Below are 20,138 nucleotides of genomic sequence, written 5' to 3' on the forward strand. Positions count from 1 at the left end.
GAGTAGCTTGTGACAATGTAACCATAATTTATGACTTCAACATAACTTAAAAACAGACACAGATCAAATAAGAAAGCATAAAAACATCAAACGCCCCAGTCGTTGCACACAGTTGGAGGCAGGAGGAGCTCGCGGTGCTCAGAGGTTGCTGCAAGAGTTCAGCTGATTCCAGTGTTTCACTCCACGTCACAGTTTAACTTCTGTCTGTTTGGGTGTGAGAGAGACTTGTTGGAAGTAGACCTCACCTGGTTTAAAGTTGCAGCAGCCACAGAAAAGTCTAAATTATTTTGCTCAGGCTGCTGTCATAAGCTGGAAAGCATGAAAACAGTGTGGATGCAGATTTTTCAGCCATGTTTAAGAAAACTTTTTTTCACCTCACCTTCCTGCTGACTCCAGCAGAGCCGCTGCCTCAGCCTGGCCCATCTCTTGCACCATCTTGTAGAGAGCACCCTCCTTGTTTTGCAGCAGAGTGAAAGGACAGTCCAGCTCCTGGATGGTGCCACTGTCCAGCACCTTAGGCCAACAGAAAACATGCGGTGGTGTAACAGTTAACACAGAAACAATTTTTGCGTATCTGTGTACTCTAACAGTATGAATTTATTAAAAAGCTACAGTCGGAATAGCTGAGTCACCAGTATACGGTCGCTGTCTATGATGGTGTTGAGGCGATGAGCGATGGTGAGCACAGTGCAGTCTCTGAACTTTTCCCGAATGGTTTTCTGGATCAGCTCATCTGTCCTGCAGTAACAACAAGAAAAACACTTGGAGAACCATGTGGGGAAAAGTGTGTTGAGAAAGCTACTGGATGTCTAGGAGCTCTCTGTACTGGTAATGTATCTGGAGGACCTTGGGTCAACGTTGGCCGTGGCTTCGTCGAGGATGAGGATGCGGTTCTTCCTCAGGACTGCTCTGGCCAGGCACAGCAGCTGCCTCTGGCCCACGCTGAAGTTGGAGCCTGACTCAGCCAGGACAGCCTCCAGCTTCCCAGGCAGCTCCTCCACCACAGACTTCATCTGTACCTGCAGTGAACATGGAGAGGAGAAACCTGTAGCTGGTCTATGGGCAGTAACGACAAATCTGGGTATGCTGATTAAATACTAGCCTCTTCCAGAGCTTTCCACAGGTCTTCATCAGTGTGCTGGTTGAAAGGGTCCAAGTTCTTCCTCACACTGTCAGTAAAGAGAACTGGGTCCTGGGGGAGCAGAGGGGAGAGAAGTCAGGGAGAAAAATCAGTAGACTCTGCTACGTCATTAATGCTATGTACCAAAGCTGGACATGGATTTGGAAACACAAGACACGCAGTATTGTATGACTTTGAAAATCTGTGTTTTGAGTTTAATTTACTGAAAATAAATGATATAGCAGTTTTAATTAATAGAAGAATAACAGAATGGATAGCATTATTGTAACAGTGAGATTGTAACTACGTTTTTCTTCAGGCAGTTGAGGTGTCATCTGATGTTGTACCTGAGGAATGATGGACATCTTCTGGCGCAGGTCATGTAGGCCGATCTCAGAGGTCACAACACCGTCGATGTAGATCTTCCCCTGGGGCTCTGCCAGGCGGAACAGAGCCGAGACCAGAGAGCTTTTCCCCGCTCCTGTTCTACCCACAATACCGACCTGACCCAGAGGACACACAAAACATCAACAGCTGATCATCACCCAGACCCAACCAGCTGTTCTCCACAAACAGATGTTACCTTCTCTTTGGGTTGAAACGTGGCGTTGATGTCTTTGAGGACCGATGGTCCATCCTTGCTGTAGAAGAAGTTTACTCGATCAAAGGTTATCATTCCTTGGCTCGGCCAATCAGGGGGAGGACGCTGCGGAGTTTCTAAGGGTGCTTCACTCTTTAGCTCAGTGTACTCCACCACCCTCTCCACTGATGTCATCTGAAAAGCCAAGTGGTCTTTTTCAATTATGGTTTTTGTAGCCTATGTTAACGTTCATTCATAGGCATCAGGATGTTTTTATATTTTTTTAAACCCCAAAACCGAAAATTCCAACTTTTCTACAAAGGGCTTTATAATTTGTACAGCATACTTTAATGTAAGTGCAGAAGTCAAGTGTCCAAACTTTTTGTACAAATGAGGTATGATCAAAATTTGAGAGGATTAAGGGAAATGGAAACATTGCTCCATGTAACTGTCCATAAAGTACATTTATCTTCACCCACCAACACTTTTTTCATCAACATCATTCATTCAAAAAAACTGGAAATACAAAATGTCATCACTCAGTTCTTACCATGTTCTCCACCTCTGCACTTTGTCTCATTGTCCACTGGAAGTTTCCTATCAGTGTTACAGCATAGGTCAGCACAAGGCCCACCTCTCCAGCCTCCAGGCCTAATGGATCCAAAACATGATCAGAAATCAGAGGCTACTTCAGGACTTTGTTCTGCATTAACTCAGTGTGTGTGGTTAGGGTATTTAGCAAACTAAATACAGTTAAATTAAACATTTAATTGTGTTTAGTTTGCTAAATACCCTAAGCCCACTAAGGGGTTGGTTGACTTAAAAGTTGTGGAACTGTTTGGTTTTCCTTTCCTTTCTTTCTTATAGTTTAAGTAAAGGTTTTAATAAACGTCCATTTATGGCAAATCTTATTAACCTACATTATATATTCTTGACCTGTTGCACAGATTCAATTCAATTCACATCAATTTGATTTATATAGCACCAAATCACAGCAACAATTGCCTCAAAGCACTTTATATTGTAAGGTAAAGACCCTACAATAATACAGAGGAAAACCCCAACGATCATGTGACCCCCTACGAGCAAATCCTTTGGCGACAGTGAGAAGGAAAAACTCTGTTTTTATAGGAAGAAACCTCTGGCAAAACCAGGTCAGGAAGAGGCAGCCATCTGCCATGATTGACTGTGGGTGCAGGGAGTAAGACGGGACAAAGACACACCCTGGAACAGAGCCAGAGATGAACGATAACTAATGAATAAATGCTGAGTGGTGCATACGCACATAAAGAGTGAAGAAAAAGACTCATCATGGGAAGCCCCCAGCAGCCTAGAGCTATTGCAACATGACTAAGGGAAAATTAAGGGTCAACTCATCCATCCCTAAATATATGCTTTATAAAAAAGTCTTAAAAGTAGAGTTTGTCTGTCTCCTGAATCCAAACTTGGAGCTGGTTCCACAAAAGAGGGGCCTGAATACTGAAGGCTCGGCCCCCCATTCTACTTTTAAATACCCTAGGAACCACAAACAAGCTTGCAGTCTGAGAGCGAAGTGCTCTAATGGGTTGATAGGGTACTATTAGGTCTTTAAGATGAGATGGGGCCTGATTATTCCAGACCTTGTATGTTAAATTCGATTCCGGATTTAACAGGGAGGCAATGAAGAGAAACCAGTGTCGGTGAAATGTGCTCTCTTTGTCTAGTCCCTGTCAGTATCTTTGCTGCATTGCGGATCATCTCAAGGCTTTTTAGGACATTTTTAGGACATCCTGATAATAAGGAATTATAGTCCAGCCTAGAAGTAAGTTTTTCAGCATCATCAAGTCCTACATATTTGTTTACCATATATGCACTGAATGATATATCCTGGTCAAAAATGACTCCAAGATTCCTCACAGTGTTACTGGAGGGTTAGGGTTAGATTTCTATAGGTGAGTACAATAACCTCAGTTTTATCTGAATTTAGAAGCAGAAAAGTAGACGTTATCCAGGTCTTTATGTCTTTAAGACATTCCTGTATTTTAACAAATTGGTGTGTGTTATCTGGCTTCATGGACAGATAGAGCTGGGTGTCATCAGCATAGCAGTGAAAATGTATGCTATGTCTTCTAATGATGCTGCCTAAGGGAAGCATGTATAATGTAAACAGAATTGGTCCTAGCACTGAACCCTGTGGAACTCCATAATTAACCTCAGTGTGTGAAGAGGACTCTCCATTTACATGCACAAATTAGAGTATGACAGATTGATATTCAAAACATTGTACAGTACCTTTAATACCTACAGCATACATAATCGCTGTAATAAAATAAATTAAGGAGTTTTTCCTTCCCACCGTAGCCAAGTGCTTGCTCTAAGAGGGTCCTCTGATGGTTGGGGTTTTCTTTGTATTGTTACAGACTCTTTACCTTACAATATAAGGCACCTGTTGTGAGACAGTTTGTCTGCATGGTGCTTTAGTTCCTCACCATGTCTGAGTAAGACGCAGCCGAATGCTGTGAGAGCGATGAATATGGAGCAAATGCTGTCAAGGCGTAGTGCAAACCAGCGGGAGGTCATCAGGAACAAAAACCACGCCTCTGCAACGAGACGAAAAAAATGAATTTCATTATAAAGAAGATGACCAGGTTAATCTTTTGAGCAGGTTCACTTTACAAGACATTTCATGAGACCCAAATATCTCACACATGTAATTTATTATAAAGCGATTTGTACAATATAAAGTGCCTTGAGGTGACTGTTGTCATATAAATAAAACTGAATTAAAGTCTTCCAGGCTTCTTCACTATCATTATTCCACTATCATTACTGATTTACAACATTTTTAACTTTTTTCAGCTGGAGACGCAGAGCTTATCTTCCCAAGGCCTCTTAGGAGAGATAGTTGAGCAAATGATCAATTTTGAATTGACCTGTGATAAGCTTTCTTAAGAGGGAAACTGCCTTTACAAATATGCTCCCAGAAGGTATTCATTGACAGACTGGGAGCAAATTATCCAGAATTCCAGTTCTACTTGGAACTATGAGGAGTAGTTTTCTTTATCGCTTGAAATTCCTTGAAAATCAGCCAGAAAATCTCAGTTTCAACCATCCATAAAGAGTTCATAAAGAGTAAACCTGAATGCAGGTCCTGATGGGCATCAAATGCCTTCTTTAACCTCTCCTCAGCCTTGAGGGCTCTGATGGTGGAAAGACCCTGAAGAGACAAGGACAGGTGGGAGAAGACTGGACTCCGCGCTGTAGGAAAAGCAAAGATTAGCTGTGAGAAACTGTTAAACAGCCAGCGTCATTGAACCTACAGTTTAAAAATGATGAGTTTATGATAGTATCGTAATAAAAATAAGCGCACTTGTTGACTCAAGACGTTTGACATCACGTGAGGTACGGAGGTAAAAGCTTCTCAAGTACAGAAAGATTATTAGGAGAGGAACAACAGGGATGAGGATGAGAGGGATGACTGAGGCTGCCACCGCGATAACGCCAACATTCTGTAAAAACAACTAAAACAACATCGCATAATCAGAAATACTCAAATTACTGAAGGATCCTTTTAAGTGAATCCGAAGTATAGTGTGTATATAGCACGTATAGTAGTCTTCACTTGATAGAAGTCCACAAAAGTGATAGGTAGCATGGAGTCCATTTGGCTGACATCTTTGGAAAACCTGTTGAGTATTCGACCTGAAACAAGGGAAAAGGAACAGAAACATTATATAAAGAGAAGACTATAAATCAGTCAATCAGTAAAAGCAGAGATATGTCAGCCCTGCACCCAGCACCATTATCATGTTAAGGTTGCAGGCAAGTGTAATTTTTGTCCTTTTTCTTAGTGTGTACTGTATGCTCTAATGGGATAATGCTAGCAAGACGCTAACATTGAAGCTACCTGGACAATCCAAAATCAGTGGGTGATATCACTACGTCCATCTTTATGCTGTCTATGTTCTGAACATGAAGCTTTACACCATACAAATCAGTGCTTTCACCATTCATTGAAACGTTGCCTTATGACAAGCACCTCGGTGAAAGTGGGGAGGAAAATCCCCATTCCTCCCTGAGCCTGGTTTTACCAGGAATCTCTTCCTGTTAAAAGAGAGTTTTCCCCTCCCAAAGCACCTTTATGTGGCTGTTCTAACTTGGCACTATATGAATAAAACTGGATTGAACTGAACTTAATAGACCTTTTTTTAAGAGGTTTAAGGCCAATGTCATCTTGGAGAACTCACAGACAGACTGGTTCTCAGACAACACTGGAATATGTCAGGGATGTGTTTTGTCTCCAGTTCTCTTCCTGGTAGAAATAGACTAGGTTTTTTGTAAAACTATAGCCAAAACTCCCAATCGGTCAAAGGCATAAGGCAGGATATACCCCTGATGTAATTCAACGCTTTTTCTTAAGTTTAAAATAAATTCTGTGTAGGCCTCACCTATGGGGTTGACATCAAAGAAGCTAACCGGGGTGTGGAGCACAGCACTAAACATGCTGTTGTGCAGAGTCTGAGCTGATCTCACCAGCCCGTGAAATATCACCAAACTCCTGGCAAAACCAAAGACCACAGCTGCTGCTGTCAAACCTAAAAGTAAACACAGCAGGACTATATTAGATATTAGACCTGAAGACTCTAACAAGAACTATAGGTATTACTATAACTAAAGGCTTACCTGAATAAATACCGAGGTAAAAATTGAGATCAAACTTTCGAAATGAACTAGTAACATCCATTCCACTGTCCACGCTAACAGCAGTGGCTGTGCTGTTAGAAAACTCCTTCCCTGCCCTGTCAGATGACAAGACAATTCAATCAGGTACACAGGAAATGATAACTGATCTACTTTTATTTAAAAAACTGTTAAGTTAAGCTATTGCCTATTGCATACTGTATTTGCCGTTAAAAATATCCACACTGGTAAAGTTCTTACCAATATACCAGCCACCAGTCCTGCAGGATATACGCAACCTGTTGAAACGGACCTCTCTTTAGATCAATTTTTGAAACACTCTTAAGCATGAGGAAACCAAGTTGCATGAAATGTGTGGGAGGGTGGGAAGGTTAAGTCAGGTTAGAGTCACTGTGACATTTCCACATGATTGTACAGTGAGGGATTTAATACTGATAACAGTTAATACAGACAGGTAACACCTGGAGACAGAAAGAGTGCAGGAAGGGTTTTGAAGGGTCAGGGCTTACCTCAGCTATTATGCTGAGCAGTATTATGACCATTAACACCAAAGTGTTACAGCCTGCTGTGAAGTACTTAAGGTAAACATGGCAGCTAACATTTCCTTCAGCTCGAGTTTCTTCTGTAATAGTTTGAGCAACTTCAACCTGCAAAACAATAAGATAAGTTTAATGATAATAGACTTGCAGGTCTATTTTAACCCAAACTATTCATTTCTACTTCTGTCCATCCTTGTAATTCAGTGACTACAAAATGCTGCCATTTATGTGGGGACTCTTAATCTAATCTTTTAGAAATATACCTACATGAAGCTGATCAGTGCAGCTGCTGTCTGGTAGCAGGAGGCTGCTGGAAGAACAGTGTGACCCATGGCTGAGTAAAGACAATTTCTCTGAGTCGACCGAACATGACCCAACTGAATGTGCCTCCGCATCACTTCTCAGCAGGGACACAATATCCAGGCCAGAGGTCTGCAGCTCACTGTAGGTTCTCTGGACCATGACATGACCCTGGAGAAACAAATAATGAAAATAAGCAACAATGTGTTTGTCAGTACTTAATAACAAAAAAGCCAAAAAGGCTCATCTGAAGGAACGCTTTCCTTTGGAGCAAATCATTTCTATGAATTTGGAAAATTGGAAAACCACCATTAAAAATCAGTTGTGAAGCTCCTTCTACAAAATGTAGAACCTGTGAGTAAAGGGGAACACATTAAAAGGGGGATCAAGGAGATTTAATTGGAACTGTACACAAAGCCGCGTTGCCTGTTTATCCCTGACACTTTTCAGCTCGTCACCTAAGCTAACCTAACCACCTCCCGACATCACTCTACATAATGCTGGATCTCTTTCATCCAGCTGAAGCCTTTTTTTGACAAACTGAATTAGATTTTTCATCTGAATGAATATGTTTCCTTAACTTCTGTAACTGAGTAGTTTTGTATTAACACATCTGGTCCAGAGACTTTGTGTTGTAAGTTAAAAAATTAATAACAATTTGGAAACGGAAATCTCACCTGAGGACTGGAGATCAACGTGTGCTGGAGCTCACTCTCAGAGATTACACACCTCAGAGTAACAAACTATAACTGGTGAATGCAAACATGTTTATCCCCTGCCTACTTAAACCAGCATAAAGGGGAACAAACCTTCTTGAGGACCAGGATCTGGTCAGCCGTCCTCAGATGCTGGAGCTGGTGTGTGATGAGGATACGACACTTGTTCTTCAGCAGGCCACAGATACACCTGATTTTGATAAATAAGAGGGGGTTTCTGCATGTTTGTGACTGTTGCTTTGAAATAGTTCCATATAAATACAACTGAACTGAATGGAATTAAAACAGTTCACATGAACTTCAATCATGCAGTGTGTACTGTCGAGCATAAGCACGATTCTCCACACCATTATTAATCAGGGTATACAGATAATTAGCACTGAACTCTTTATTACTCACTGCTCAAAAAGATGTTTTCCAACTTCTGCATCCACAGAACTTAAAGGGTCATCCAGAAGGTAGATGTCTGCATCCTGATATACAGCCCTGAAAACAAGGACACACAGTGGGGGAATCTTATTCGTCAGGAAAAAGACTGAACTTTCACATAAACTATAGCAAATGTAACAGCACAAGTGTGTGCATGCAGGGTAAAAATACATGCACCCCAACATCTAGCTACTGTTGCCTCTAGTTTAGGTTCCTCAGACAAACATTTGAATGTGTCAGGGTGATACAATACATGCAAGTTTTCTTCTAGGTAGCGTTCTTACTACATGATGTCCATGTACCTTGCCAGGTTGACACGAGCTTTCTGTCCCCCACTGAGTGTGGCCCCTCTGTCCCCGATCAGTGTCAGATCTCCATCTGGGAACAGCTGCAGGTCCTGAATTTGAAACAATGGAGGCGTAACTTGCCTACAATCATCAAGGGCATGAATGTCATGATAATTTTGAGTTTTTAATGATTTATTTGAACTGTTCTTTTTCCAGAGTGAAACGATTGTACAGAAAAAAGGCCCTGCTCCAAAGTCAACACCTTCAAGCTTGAGTGAAATTTGCCGTTCCCCACATGGACAAACAAATACCTTCTGATAAAATGTTTTATGGTCAGACAAGAGAAAGACTGAGCTGTTAGACCACAATATGTTTAGAGGAACAAAGGTGAGGCTTTCAAGGCAGCTCTCCCAGGATGGCCAGCTCCATACCAGGAAACTAACCAATTCAAACAAACTCTACAAATTCTGCCAAGAAGAGTGGTCAAAATATCCAGACAGAATCCACCAGAAGATCATTGATGGCCTCCAAAAGTGTCTGTTTGATGAGCAACTTGCAAAGTGATATTGAACTAAATACAGCTAAATGAACAAATACATACTCACCAATAAATTGGTGAGTATGTATTTGACGTTGTTTGTATATTTTTGACCCATAGATTAGAAAAAATCCCAAATAAAGGCTTAAACTTGTTTTAAAGTTATTGAAGATGTGTGCTGTACAATCATTTCACTATAGAAAAAGAACAGTTAAATAACCTGTCATGGACCCGGCTCTGGGGACTCGGGGTCCGTGGGCAGTGGGGACTATGATTATTATTATTATTGTCATTATTATTATTATTTGGTGTGTTGTCTGCACTGCCTCTGTGCGCATCTGTATGTAGGCAGGTATGTGTGTGCGTGTTGCCTTTCTTCTGTGCACCTTCAGCCCTGGGGGCGTGGCCTGGCTTGAGGACTGGCCACACCCGAAGTCCTTGCCACACACCTGCTCCTCATCTGGGCTCGTCGGGGAAGCTATTTAGATGAGCGATGGAGCTTCCACCGACGCTGGATTATTGCGTTTGACTTCACGGCAGTCTTCTAGCATAGCCTGTGAGTGTGAGTGTGAGTGTGAGTGTGAGTGTGAGTGTGAGTGTGAGTGTGAGTGTGAGTGTGAGTGTGAGTGTGAGCGTGAGCGTGAGCCTGCTGGGATAAAGTGTGTAACGGCTGCCTCTATTGTTTTCCCTCAGGAGGAATGTGGGACGAGAAGGAGCAGTGAGCACGGGGAGTGCAGGGACACTGGAGCAGAGAGCACTACACTGGGGCTTTTCTGGGAAGAAGGCACAACACGGGAGTCTGGGACACTGGGGAATTTATTGTTGCTTACTTCACCACTCTGTAAATAAACACTGTTGCATGGAAGAGTCCGGCGTTTGGGTCCTGTTTCCCCACCTTCCCACGGTCTGCCAGCCAGACCGTGACATAACCATGACATTCATGCCTGGGATGAGTGCATGCAAACTTCTGACCACAACTGTACTTCAAATGAGACACAAAAGAAAAGCGCAACTAATACTGCTTTACTTTCAAGAAAAGATGTGACGTCCCAAAGTCAAATTTCAGAATTTGCTCCTAAACTATAGCAAACAATGCAATTAATCAATATCAATCAATATGATTATAATTGACTTTTGAAGGCTGCTGGCTTTTATCAAGGTCATCTGATCATATTGTTGGAGCTAATCAGCATTTTCTCTAGGTAGGAACCCACCAGATTTTACACCAGAGGGTAAAGAGCGGTTCGACTTGAGCTGCTGGCCTAACATGAACTGGTTAACTTGCAGCTTTATATCTCACCTTCTTCAGAGCACAGGCTCTGAGGACCCTCTCATACTCTTTAGGATTCAGTTGTTTCCCGAACAGGATGTTGCTGCGGATGGTTCCAGGGAACACCCAAGGTTGCTGGGCTGCATAGCTTATTTGACCTCTGACCTTTAATGTGCCTGTGTCATAAGGCAGCTCTCCCAGGATGGCACTGAGCAGAGATGACTGAAGAAAACACAGATGTTATGAACATGTGACCCTGAAAACACAATTTTGATACTCAATGTTCTAACCTAAAGGCTAAGTCAGTTGCGGACCTTTCCGGCCCCCACTGGTCCGATCACAGTGAGAAGCTGGTGTGACTCTGCTGTGATGGAAACATTGTGCAGAGATGGTGCATCCAAACTCTACAAACAAAAAAAGAAGAATGTATTAATTAATGTACAAATTTTGAATTTAAAATTATGCAAGATGACTCATTATCAATATGAGTTTTAAACTTTAACATTCACCTTATCCCAGTAGCAGGTCAGTGCCTCAATTTCAATAGCGTTCTCCATTTTTCCCTCCAAAGGCAGTGCGAGATTTTTTCTTTCAAGCTCTTCCAGGATGAGAAAATTCTTGAAAGATATTTAATGGACACACATGCTTTGAAACATAAACTAAATTAGCACAGTTCTCTTGCTTTACCTATCTACAAATTTAGAAACAACTACATTTAAGATTAAAAAGAGTTCTGATGTTACCACCAATCTTTTATCCATTTGTTTGCAGGACAGTTACAATATCTGCAATCAATCTGGACATCACTTTAGGATCTAGCTGATAGATGGATTCTCCATGATGGAAAACATCATGAATTTCAATTCTGTTTTAGTTAAACAGCACCAAACAAGCATCACAACAACAGTTGCCTCAACATGCTCTATATTGTAACCTAAAGAGACAATACAACAATGCAGAGAAAATCCCAACAATCAGATTACTCAGATGAGCAAGCACATGGTGAGAGTGGGAAGGAAAAAATCCATTTTAACAGGAAGAAACCTCCAGAACCAGGCTCAGGGAAGACCGTAACGTTAAGTCAACACGATTTTTGTTATGTAAAGTTCTCTAAACTTTTTAGACAATAGAAAAGTAGTAAATCGGTCACTATGGCACTAATGACAGATATCAGCTACGGTTTTGTTACTTGTATTCCAATTTATGACAAAACAGAATTACCTTAATCCTGCGAATGCTCACAACAGCCTCTGACAATTTCTCAATGGCCAGAGGAAAGAACAGGGTCACTGTGAGCTTAATTGTACCATACAGGGATGCAGTGACAAACACACTGCTGGCAGTGATGGTGTTGCCCAGGAGGGCGTAGACAGTGAAGGTGACAAACACTGTGATCTTGCTGCTGGCAAAGAATGAAGCCATGTTGAGTCCTCGCAGGTAGGAGCTTTTTAATATCTGATGAATTTCTTTCCTAGGAGTAAAGAAGAACACAGGGAGCCTTAATATGTAAAATCAGAAGACTTTATTTAGAGTGTCACACCAATATCTATAAGTGAACAATTGCTTTGAGTTTTGTTCACTGTCAAAAAAAACAAATGCTCAAATGACTACAACTGAAATACTTATGTCTAAATAATTATTTTCTTCATCAGACCATGAAGAGTGCAAAGACATACTAACATACAAGACCTTGAACTATCAGGCCTCATCCTATCTTAAATATCACCCCAATAGAGCACTTTGCTCTCAGACTGCAGGCTTACTTGTGGTTCCTTGGTTATTGTAGTAGATCGAGCGACTTCAGCTTTCAGGGCCCTTTTCTGTTGAACCAGCCTCCAGTTTGGATTTCAAGACTAGCATTAAGGTTTTCCTTTTTGATAAAGTTTATACTTATGGTTGGATCAGGTGACCTTGGCCCTGAAACCTGCCTAATTTATGCTTGTGTTTCTTCTTCACTACCCTCTTTTCACCACTCTAGAGTTAATCATTAGTTATTATTAATCTCTGGTTCTCTTCCACACCATGTCTTTATCCTGTCTTCCTCCCCTAACACCCAACCAATTGCGCCAGATGGCTGCCCCTCCCTGAACCTGGTTCTCCCAGTTCTCCTTTCCTGTGTTTTTCCTTCCCACAGTTTTCATGTCTTTATCACATATTCTCTGTGTATTTTATATTTATTTGCCTACAAAGATTGAGTTAACAAGGTTTATCACGTATAATATGTGATTCTTGATATATTTACATTGATGCTTCTTGTTTTGTTTTTTTTATTTTCTCTCACACAGGTGGTTGTCATTGTGTTTTTCAGGGAACACAAAATGGGTTAACAATTTAAAGCTGTTGTGCAGCAATGGAGGTTGATCAGGCCTTGAAAGCTGGTGCTACTAATTCTTACAGGTGTTCCAGCTTTTCTGGATTACTTACAACCCCCTCTGCCTGCATGAAAGCAGTGTTGGAACACACTGTGGTACCATGCCCTCGTGAGCATCAGCTGAACAGCACTGTACAGCAAAAAGTCGTTTGTGGTGAGAAAAAGGTTTCTGAGAGTTAACAGCTTCCGTGATCGGTGGCTAACAGGACAACAGCTTTAAGCACAGCTTAATAATGGTCATAGTAAGTCCCAGTTTCAACTGTGAAGAGACTTGCTGCAGGTTTGACAGGACAAGCTGCAGGAAGAAAGCCATCGCTAAGACGTCAGAATAAGACAAAGAGGCTTGCCTGGGCCATGAAACATCGCCACTGCACTACTGAAGACTGGAAGAAGGTATTATAGAGCAATGAATCAAAATTTGAAACCATCGGTTCATCACGCAGGATCTTTGTACGCCTTCAAGTAAGGATGGCTCTGACTTGAAGGTTGACTGTAAAAACATTTTTCTTCCTGAAACTGTAACCCTGAATTAATCACGACTACAATGCAACCCAAGTTTTCACACAGAAAAATAATGTTGAGCTGTTGTATAATCCACACCAAAAGTTCAAGCTTCACCGACTTCCTCACTCTCTGTCTGTACATGGCCAATATTAAAATACTGGCTCCTGTAAAGCAAACCTCATTATACCATATCACCCCAATAGAGACTTCTGACTTACATGTGGTAAGTATTTAAAATCAGAATGAAGAAGGCAGAGCCTCCCATTCAATGCTAGTCACTAGTAGTGACAAATTTCCTCTGTGGAATTTCCTCTGTGGTTATTCATTTACATTTAAGCTGAAGATGGATGGAAAGTTTTGAAGGCTACAATGGATTACTGCTTGATGTCACAAGGACTGATTTTGAGTGGGTTTCTTTCAAAGAATCTCAGAAGGTGTTGATGGGAACAATAAGTGACAGTTAACATATAAAGTGCAGAGCAAACATAAAGGATTATCATTAACCAGACATCAATGCTGAGAAAGTTGAGGATTAATGAATTAATACAAATCTAAGCTGTTCTCTAAGAGCAGTACATCAAAGCAATAAGGAATTCTCCTTGTTGTTAATTCTGATTAATTCTTTTTGTAGCTAATCCATATGTACTCCCATAAGAGGTTATCTGAAAAAATTGTGATTGCAGTGATTTAAAGAAATTGATGAGCTCTGCAGAGATAAGAAAATCCAATACAGATCAATGCTATTAATGAAATCTCTTTACATTTTCCCAGATATGCCTAACTTTATATGCTCAAGCTCTTTGTTCTTGTTGATGAGGAGATTCATAAGCACACATAAAACATTAGGCACACCAAAGGATGTTTTCAACTGTATACTCTAACTAAAAAAATATAGGAAAAATCATGCTGGATATCAATGCTAGAATAGAATAGAATAGAATAGAATAGAATAATCCTTTAATTGTCCCACAAGGGGAAATTTGGTTGTAACAGCAGCCAAAAAGACAAATATACTACAAACATTACACAGGACACGGAACAGAAATATACGCGATTTTTCTTATATATTTACATTAAGGACAGTGGTTACTATAAACAGAGTACTGTACAGTTATTAAATTAAATAAAAATAACTACAGGTAAGAGGCAAACCAGGTTGTAGTGCGAATCGGTTGATTAACTTATTGCAGTTACAGCATTGATGTAAACATCTATGTTTGTTGGGAGCAGTTCTGATTGTACAGTCTGACAGCTGCAGGGAGGAAGGACCTGCGGAAACGCTCCTTCATGCATCTAGGATGCAGCAGTCTGTCACTGAAGGACTACACTATGGACTGTGTAATGTGTAAGGAATCAAGTCAGTTAAAGGATGTCAGATTGTTTCATCGAAATGAAAATTATCAACCTATAGAGCTGAAAAATACATATTTTGTTGAAATATCACTGCAGCAGCTCAAAATGGTACTTAGCAGTTTGCATTATTCCCATAAGTTTAACTGACTTGATGCTATAATCTCATCAAAAAGCGTTCCTTTGATTTTTACATGTATAGGACCAGTTCTCCGCTGTTCCAGAAGAGCACAGTGGTTCAACATGGATCTCTGCCTCCAGACAAACCACACATTATGTGAACCCTACATTTCTCATTCGTTTGGCAAATGAGAAAAGTTCCTGGGCTGATGGAGCAAGCCTGATCTGTCTTTGTTTTATGCCCCTGAAGTTTATCGGTCCTGTTCACTATTTTAAAAGACAGCTAAAGACATGTCTGTGTTTTTATATTTTCAGTTCATTTCATTTCCACGTGTTCTGATATGTCAAAGCATTAATCATATTGGTCGTTCCAAATCATAAAACTGCAGGATGACGAGTCAGTTTATTAAAATATTTATTTTGACAGTTTTTGAATCATTGTTTATACTCATTATTATTATGGGAACACATTATAAGAAGAAGAATTTTCTCTAAAAAATGAGCTGATTCTTCATAAAACCCGTAGTTCTTACCTTCTGACTTCAGTCACCAGAGCTGAGAACGGTTTCTCCCAGGCATACATCTTGATTATCCTGATACCAGACACCACTTCATTCATGATACGGATTCTGTTGTCAGTAAGGACTGCTGTCTTGCTCCTGCAAATATAAGCACCATTTACACTGTGTCCATTAGAGGCTAAAAGAAACATCTAATCAAAATTGTATAAAAACAGGCAGACAATGCGCATAATAAAAGAACGTTATCATCAGAAACAATAATGTCCTGCTTCTGTATTCTTCGTCCATACCTGAAGATGCCAAAGAGTTTTCCAAACCAGGTTTGTATCGGCATCATGAGTGCGATGGCTGCTACACCTGCCAGGCACGAGGCACCGATCTCATACCAAAGGAAAACAATGATCACCACTGCTTGGAGAGGTCCCACCCACAGGTAGTGCAGATTAAGTGTAATCTATAGAGAGCATGATTGTTGACGTGCAGAAAACATGCTGGACAACTTGTCCAAACCTTACAATTTTTTACAAATCTGTGTCACATAAATATGTGAAGGTCTTAAAGTTAAGGGCACAACTTGGTTTAAAAATGTCATCAAATACAATTAAATAATCTCATCATGTGTTTGAGTACATGATTCTCTTACCTCATCGAAACGATTAACATCATTTGAAAGGAGGTTCACTATTTGCCCAGTGGTTGTTTGTCCCATGGATTTAGCACTGAGTCTGAGAGCCTGATGAGAGGAATTTTACTTAACTGCTCAAAACAAAAATTTCACAACACTGACACGTATAGATGGAACCATCGGAACATATTTCTGACAGAGATAAGCTGACAACTCTTCATTTGTACAGATTTTTCACTGACCTTCCTGTAGATCATGTGACACACAGCCACTCTAATCCTCATGCCTGTTCTTTGGACATGATAGTAGTAGAGATGTTGGAGGATAGTCAGTCCAAGCGTGGAGATGGACATCGCAGCAGCGTAAACATACGCCATGCCAAGACTTCTCTGATCATCGGGGTCACCATTCTCAAAGAAAAGGATTATCTTCCCCAGAAGAAGTGGCTGGATCACTTTGATTGTCTCCTTTATGACAAAGACAATGAATGCAAGCTTACATTCATCCTTTCCCAGACTTTAGGAAATGGGTTCAAATGGCTGCTAGATATTTGAGCCAATTTTTGTTACAAGAAAGGTCTCTGAGTACATTAGCATGCTTATTATTTCATTACAAATAACTCATCTGACACCTCCACATGACCAGTCGACGTACCAGGAAAAAAACAAATATCCCAGCCACTGCATAGCACCTTCCATAGCACTTTATAAGGACTCTGGTGAGTTTTGGCTTCAGGAGTTCCTTTGTAGCATGTCTAACTTCACGGTCCCAAAATCTGCAAGATAAACATGGAGATTATTAGATTAGGCTAACCTATGAGGTAACTGTGAAAGGTACAAACAGAATTACACACTATAAGTTGAAGTTAAGCAAACAACATTTTATGTCAATCTAGACACAACATTGATCTTTAGACCAATCTAGAACAACAAATGGCAATGTAACTATTTAGGATATAGTCGCACCAACATTTTAAAAAATTCATTAGCAAATAAACCTTCCAAATGAGAACCATATGGCCGCACAGTGGCAACATACTCATCTGTTACAAGAGTGGCAAACATCAATTCAATGATCCACCAGTGCCACTGCCAATTACATCTTCATCAAACGAATGGCACAGAGAGCTGGTTAGCATCTCTGACTGAGAGAGCTGGGAACATTTACACGTGTGGCAAAAAAGAAGCTACTTCTTTAACAATTTTATAACAATTACTATTAAAAACTATTAAAACTCAGTTAAAAATAAAAGCAAAATTTAAGTGTGGACCTTACAATACAAGGTGCTTTAAGTTGGGTGTTGTTGTGATAAAATGGAACTGAATTATTTAAAAGTAATGAGCTTTGTTACAGCTCTTTCTGTTGAACCTTTAGTGTTATTTTTAGTGACAGGATGCCTGTTGGGAGCATCTGGATATTTCAGGGAGGCCTAAGGTTGGGTTTGGCCTGCTGTGAAAGGAGTTAATACATCAAACAGGAATAAGCAGATCGACCTGTCAGAATAACACATCAGGTGTGACTCACACTACGGCAGCACTCCCTGGCAATTCAAAGAAACACACAGCTACTGAACAAGCATGCAGTCTCTCCTGGCAAAGCACCAACAGCTACCTGCTTGTCTACAGATCATATTTGTACAATTCACCAGGGGAAATGAACCCCTGAAGAGGTGAATACAAACAGAAATATCATCAATAGATGGCAGACCCCAGAAAAATATTTTGGGGTATTATTGTACTGTGATAGACTGGCCAGAAATGACTTTTTTTTGCATCATAAATAGATAACAACGCTTCTTCTTCTGGGCTGATTAAAAGACCAGTTCATAAATACTACTAAAAGTGATCAAGAGCTCAAAAACCTCTGTTGCTAAGCCAACCATCCAGCTACATGTAAAGGAAGTGACACCAAATCCATAGGGTCTTAACCCATAACTTTCCTCGGTAGAAGAATTTTTTAATGTTATTCAAGGCACTAAATCACGTGTCGTGAAATGGGTTATTTGGGTAGTATGCATAAACACATTACTCATTGACTCAAAAATAAATCTCTTCTCAAACCGGTCATAGAAAATTGTAAGGACCTATGTCTGAGCCATCATCTTCTCAGTCTCTCAGATTTGACTTTTGTTAGTGATCCAATAACGCAACACAGCAGTGTAGTACCTCTGTAGCTCCTCTCCCAGGGCTTCAGACTGATCCTCTTTAAGGATGCTATACATATCATTTTCCTCAAGTCTTCGCTTTTGGCCAAGCTGCAGCAAAGGGGTTAACCAGCTGAAATAGAAAGACAGAAAGTATCCATGGCGCTTCACCTGTTCCTCATTTTTCCATATTTCGGCCTTATTCCAAAAGAAGTATTCGATTCATTTTCCACCTCAGAATTCTACACACGATACCCCACGATAAAAAGGAAAAAAACGTTTTCTCGGCTTTTTGTATTTATGACATTTTACTGATGTCTGGGTTTAAAAAAATCAGCTTTACAGATCAACGTGGCTTAAATCACACACATGCACACAAACAATGGCACATAGTCTTTATGTAATGAAGCCTATATATATGTCAAACAGATTAGCATGACCGTCAAAGTCCGCCTTCCCTAGACACACACACTCACACACACCATCCCATATCCACCACGTTTTTCAAAAAAAAAAAAATACTAACAACAACAAAACACCCGACTTTAACTTTAAGAGAATAAAAAAACAGTATAATGGGACAGTTCGTCTTAATTTAACTCTGTGTTTTTCTGGCAGTAAAGCACCTGTTAATAAGCACCTGTTTGCATAGCCTGGTGTCTCAGTGTATGACATTCAGTGTATGTCAGGTTAGCAGAGGGGAAAAGCAGACGTATCAGAAACAACATAGCAAAGTTTTCTGCTTCTCCCAGTTTAATAATTCTCTGGGCATGTGTAGTGAAGCCTCCCTTGGTATCTAGAAAGAAGTGCACTTTGAACATTCTGAAGGTGAGTTATTACTCAGTTACTCAATGCTTTCAATATAGACATTAAAAGGCCAACCACATATCTATGTAGTATTTGTTTGTGTGGTACTCATACTCTGTATTAAGCCAGTTTAAACCATGAGGGCTACATTAAAGCCTGCGATTGCTTTTCCCATTCATGAGTTATGGTTGAAAAACTCAGACAAGTCCAGAGCTACCTGACTCAACTCTGCTGTTATTCCACAAATAAATGCACAGAAATAATACACACTGTCTCCCAGTGAAACGCTGCACATACTTTCTGTGAATTTAGTATTTTTTATGACCTAATAAAATAACCCAGGAGTTGATTCTACCCACTTTGAATTAAAGTAATCAGTCTCAGTTTCCACTATTATGGTCTGAAGCATGTAAACACCGGCTTTTGAATAAATTCTGAAGTATTTCTTCAAATGCTTGCCTCATGTGGTCCATGGGGCACGGCATTGCTGGGATGGGCTAATCCTATTGATTTTTCAATGCGTGATCACGTTATGAGAAACTTTTTTTTCAATTAAAAATGCATCCTGGCACAGATTAAATCCCCTTGTAAACGGGTTCATAGTTCTAGTTAACTCAGAAAAACCACAATTAAAACGATATACAAACATGTATGCATGAAATCAGCAAAGTTTGTTGTTCTTAACTGATTACCTCACCGCTCGGTCAGAGTTAGATCACGCCGTGAAATCACACTTACCACAAAAAAACTCTTGAAAAAAAGCTGGCAGTTGCCAGCGGGTTGTGCCTGCCGCCCGTGCTTGTTACCTCCATGGTCATACTGGGGATAGCTCAGCCGGGCGCATCTCTGCACGCTGTCCACACCACTTCATTCGGTCCGTGTAGTAAGTGAAAGTTATGTAAAGCTCAACCAATAACATCGCTGCGACTGTTCGGGCTGGAATTTAGCCGTGTAAGTTATTTAAGATCGCTTCACGTAAGTCCACCTACACGACCATCAGTGCAAATTGAAAAGGAAAGTGAAACTTTATTATTATTAATATTAATATTACTACAGGACTACAGGATGTCGTGTTTGGAACTTGAAAAGTAAGGGAGTCATGTGATCTTTTCAGTCTAGCTCTACCTGTGCAGCTTTATTAAAATATGTCTGCTTTCCTAACACCTCAGGGTTTACACAACCTCTCGCCCTGTGACCACTGGTATAGGATCCAGCACAGCCGAGACCCTGAATTGGAT

The 20,138-nt window shown here is 40.5% G+C and overlaps 1 protein-coding gene across 1 annotated transcript; it reads right to left on the reverse strand.

The window, feature by feature from the left end:
- Positions 1 to 14: 14 nt before the first annotated feature.
- On the reverse strand, positions 15 to 19,901 carry LOC102791267 (ATP-binding cassette sub-family C member 4-like). Its single transcript, XM_006804083.3, has 31 exons — positions 19,639 to 19,901; positions 18,116 to 18,226; positions 16,605 to 16,725; positions 16,193 to 16,417; positions 15,969 to 16,058; positions 15,616 to 15,779; positions 15,338 to 15,463; positions 11,681 to 11,930; positions 10,969 to 11,076; positions 10,774 to 10,863; positions 10,490 to 10,681; positions 8,667 to 8,761; positions 8,335 to 8,421; positions 8,029 to 8,125; positions 7,187 to 7,390; positions 6,890 to 7,027; positions 6,621 to 6,658; positions 6,363 to 6,478; positions 6,128 to 6,274; positions 5,302 to 5,381; positions 5,050 to 5,200; positions 4,818 to 4,937; positions 4,169 to 4,279; positions 2,251 to 2,351; positions 1,704 to 1,895; positions 1,468 to 1,623; positions 1,103 to 1,192; positions 847 to 1,019; positions 633 to 738; positions 380 to 513; positions 15 to 204 (listed from the first exon to the last, which is right to left on the reverse strand). The coding sequence occupies exons 1-31, from the start codon at positions 19,716 to 19,718 to the stop codon at positions 177 to 179; spliced, it is 3,921 nt and encodes a 1,306-aa protein (XP_006804146.2). The 5' UTR covers positions 19,719 to 19,901; the 3' UTR covers positions 15 to 176.
- Between the last annotated feature and the right edge of the window lie 237 nt (positions 19,902 to 20,138).

The sequence above is a fragment of the Neolamprologus brichardi genome, chromosome 23 (assembly GCF_056152115.1).
Source record: "Neolamprologus brichardi isolate AB-2024 chromosome 23, ASM5615211v1, whole genome shotgun sequence".
In the NCBI taxonomy this organism is placed as follows: domain Eukaryota; kingdom Metazoa; phylum Chordata; class Actinopteri; order Cichliformes; family Cichlidae; genus Neolamprologus; species Neolamprologus brichardi.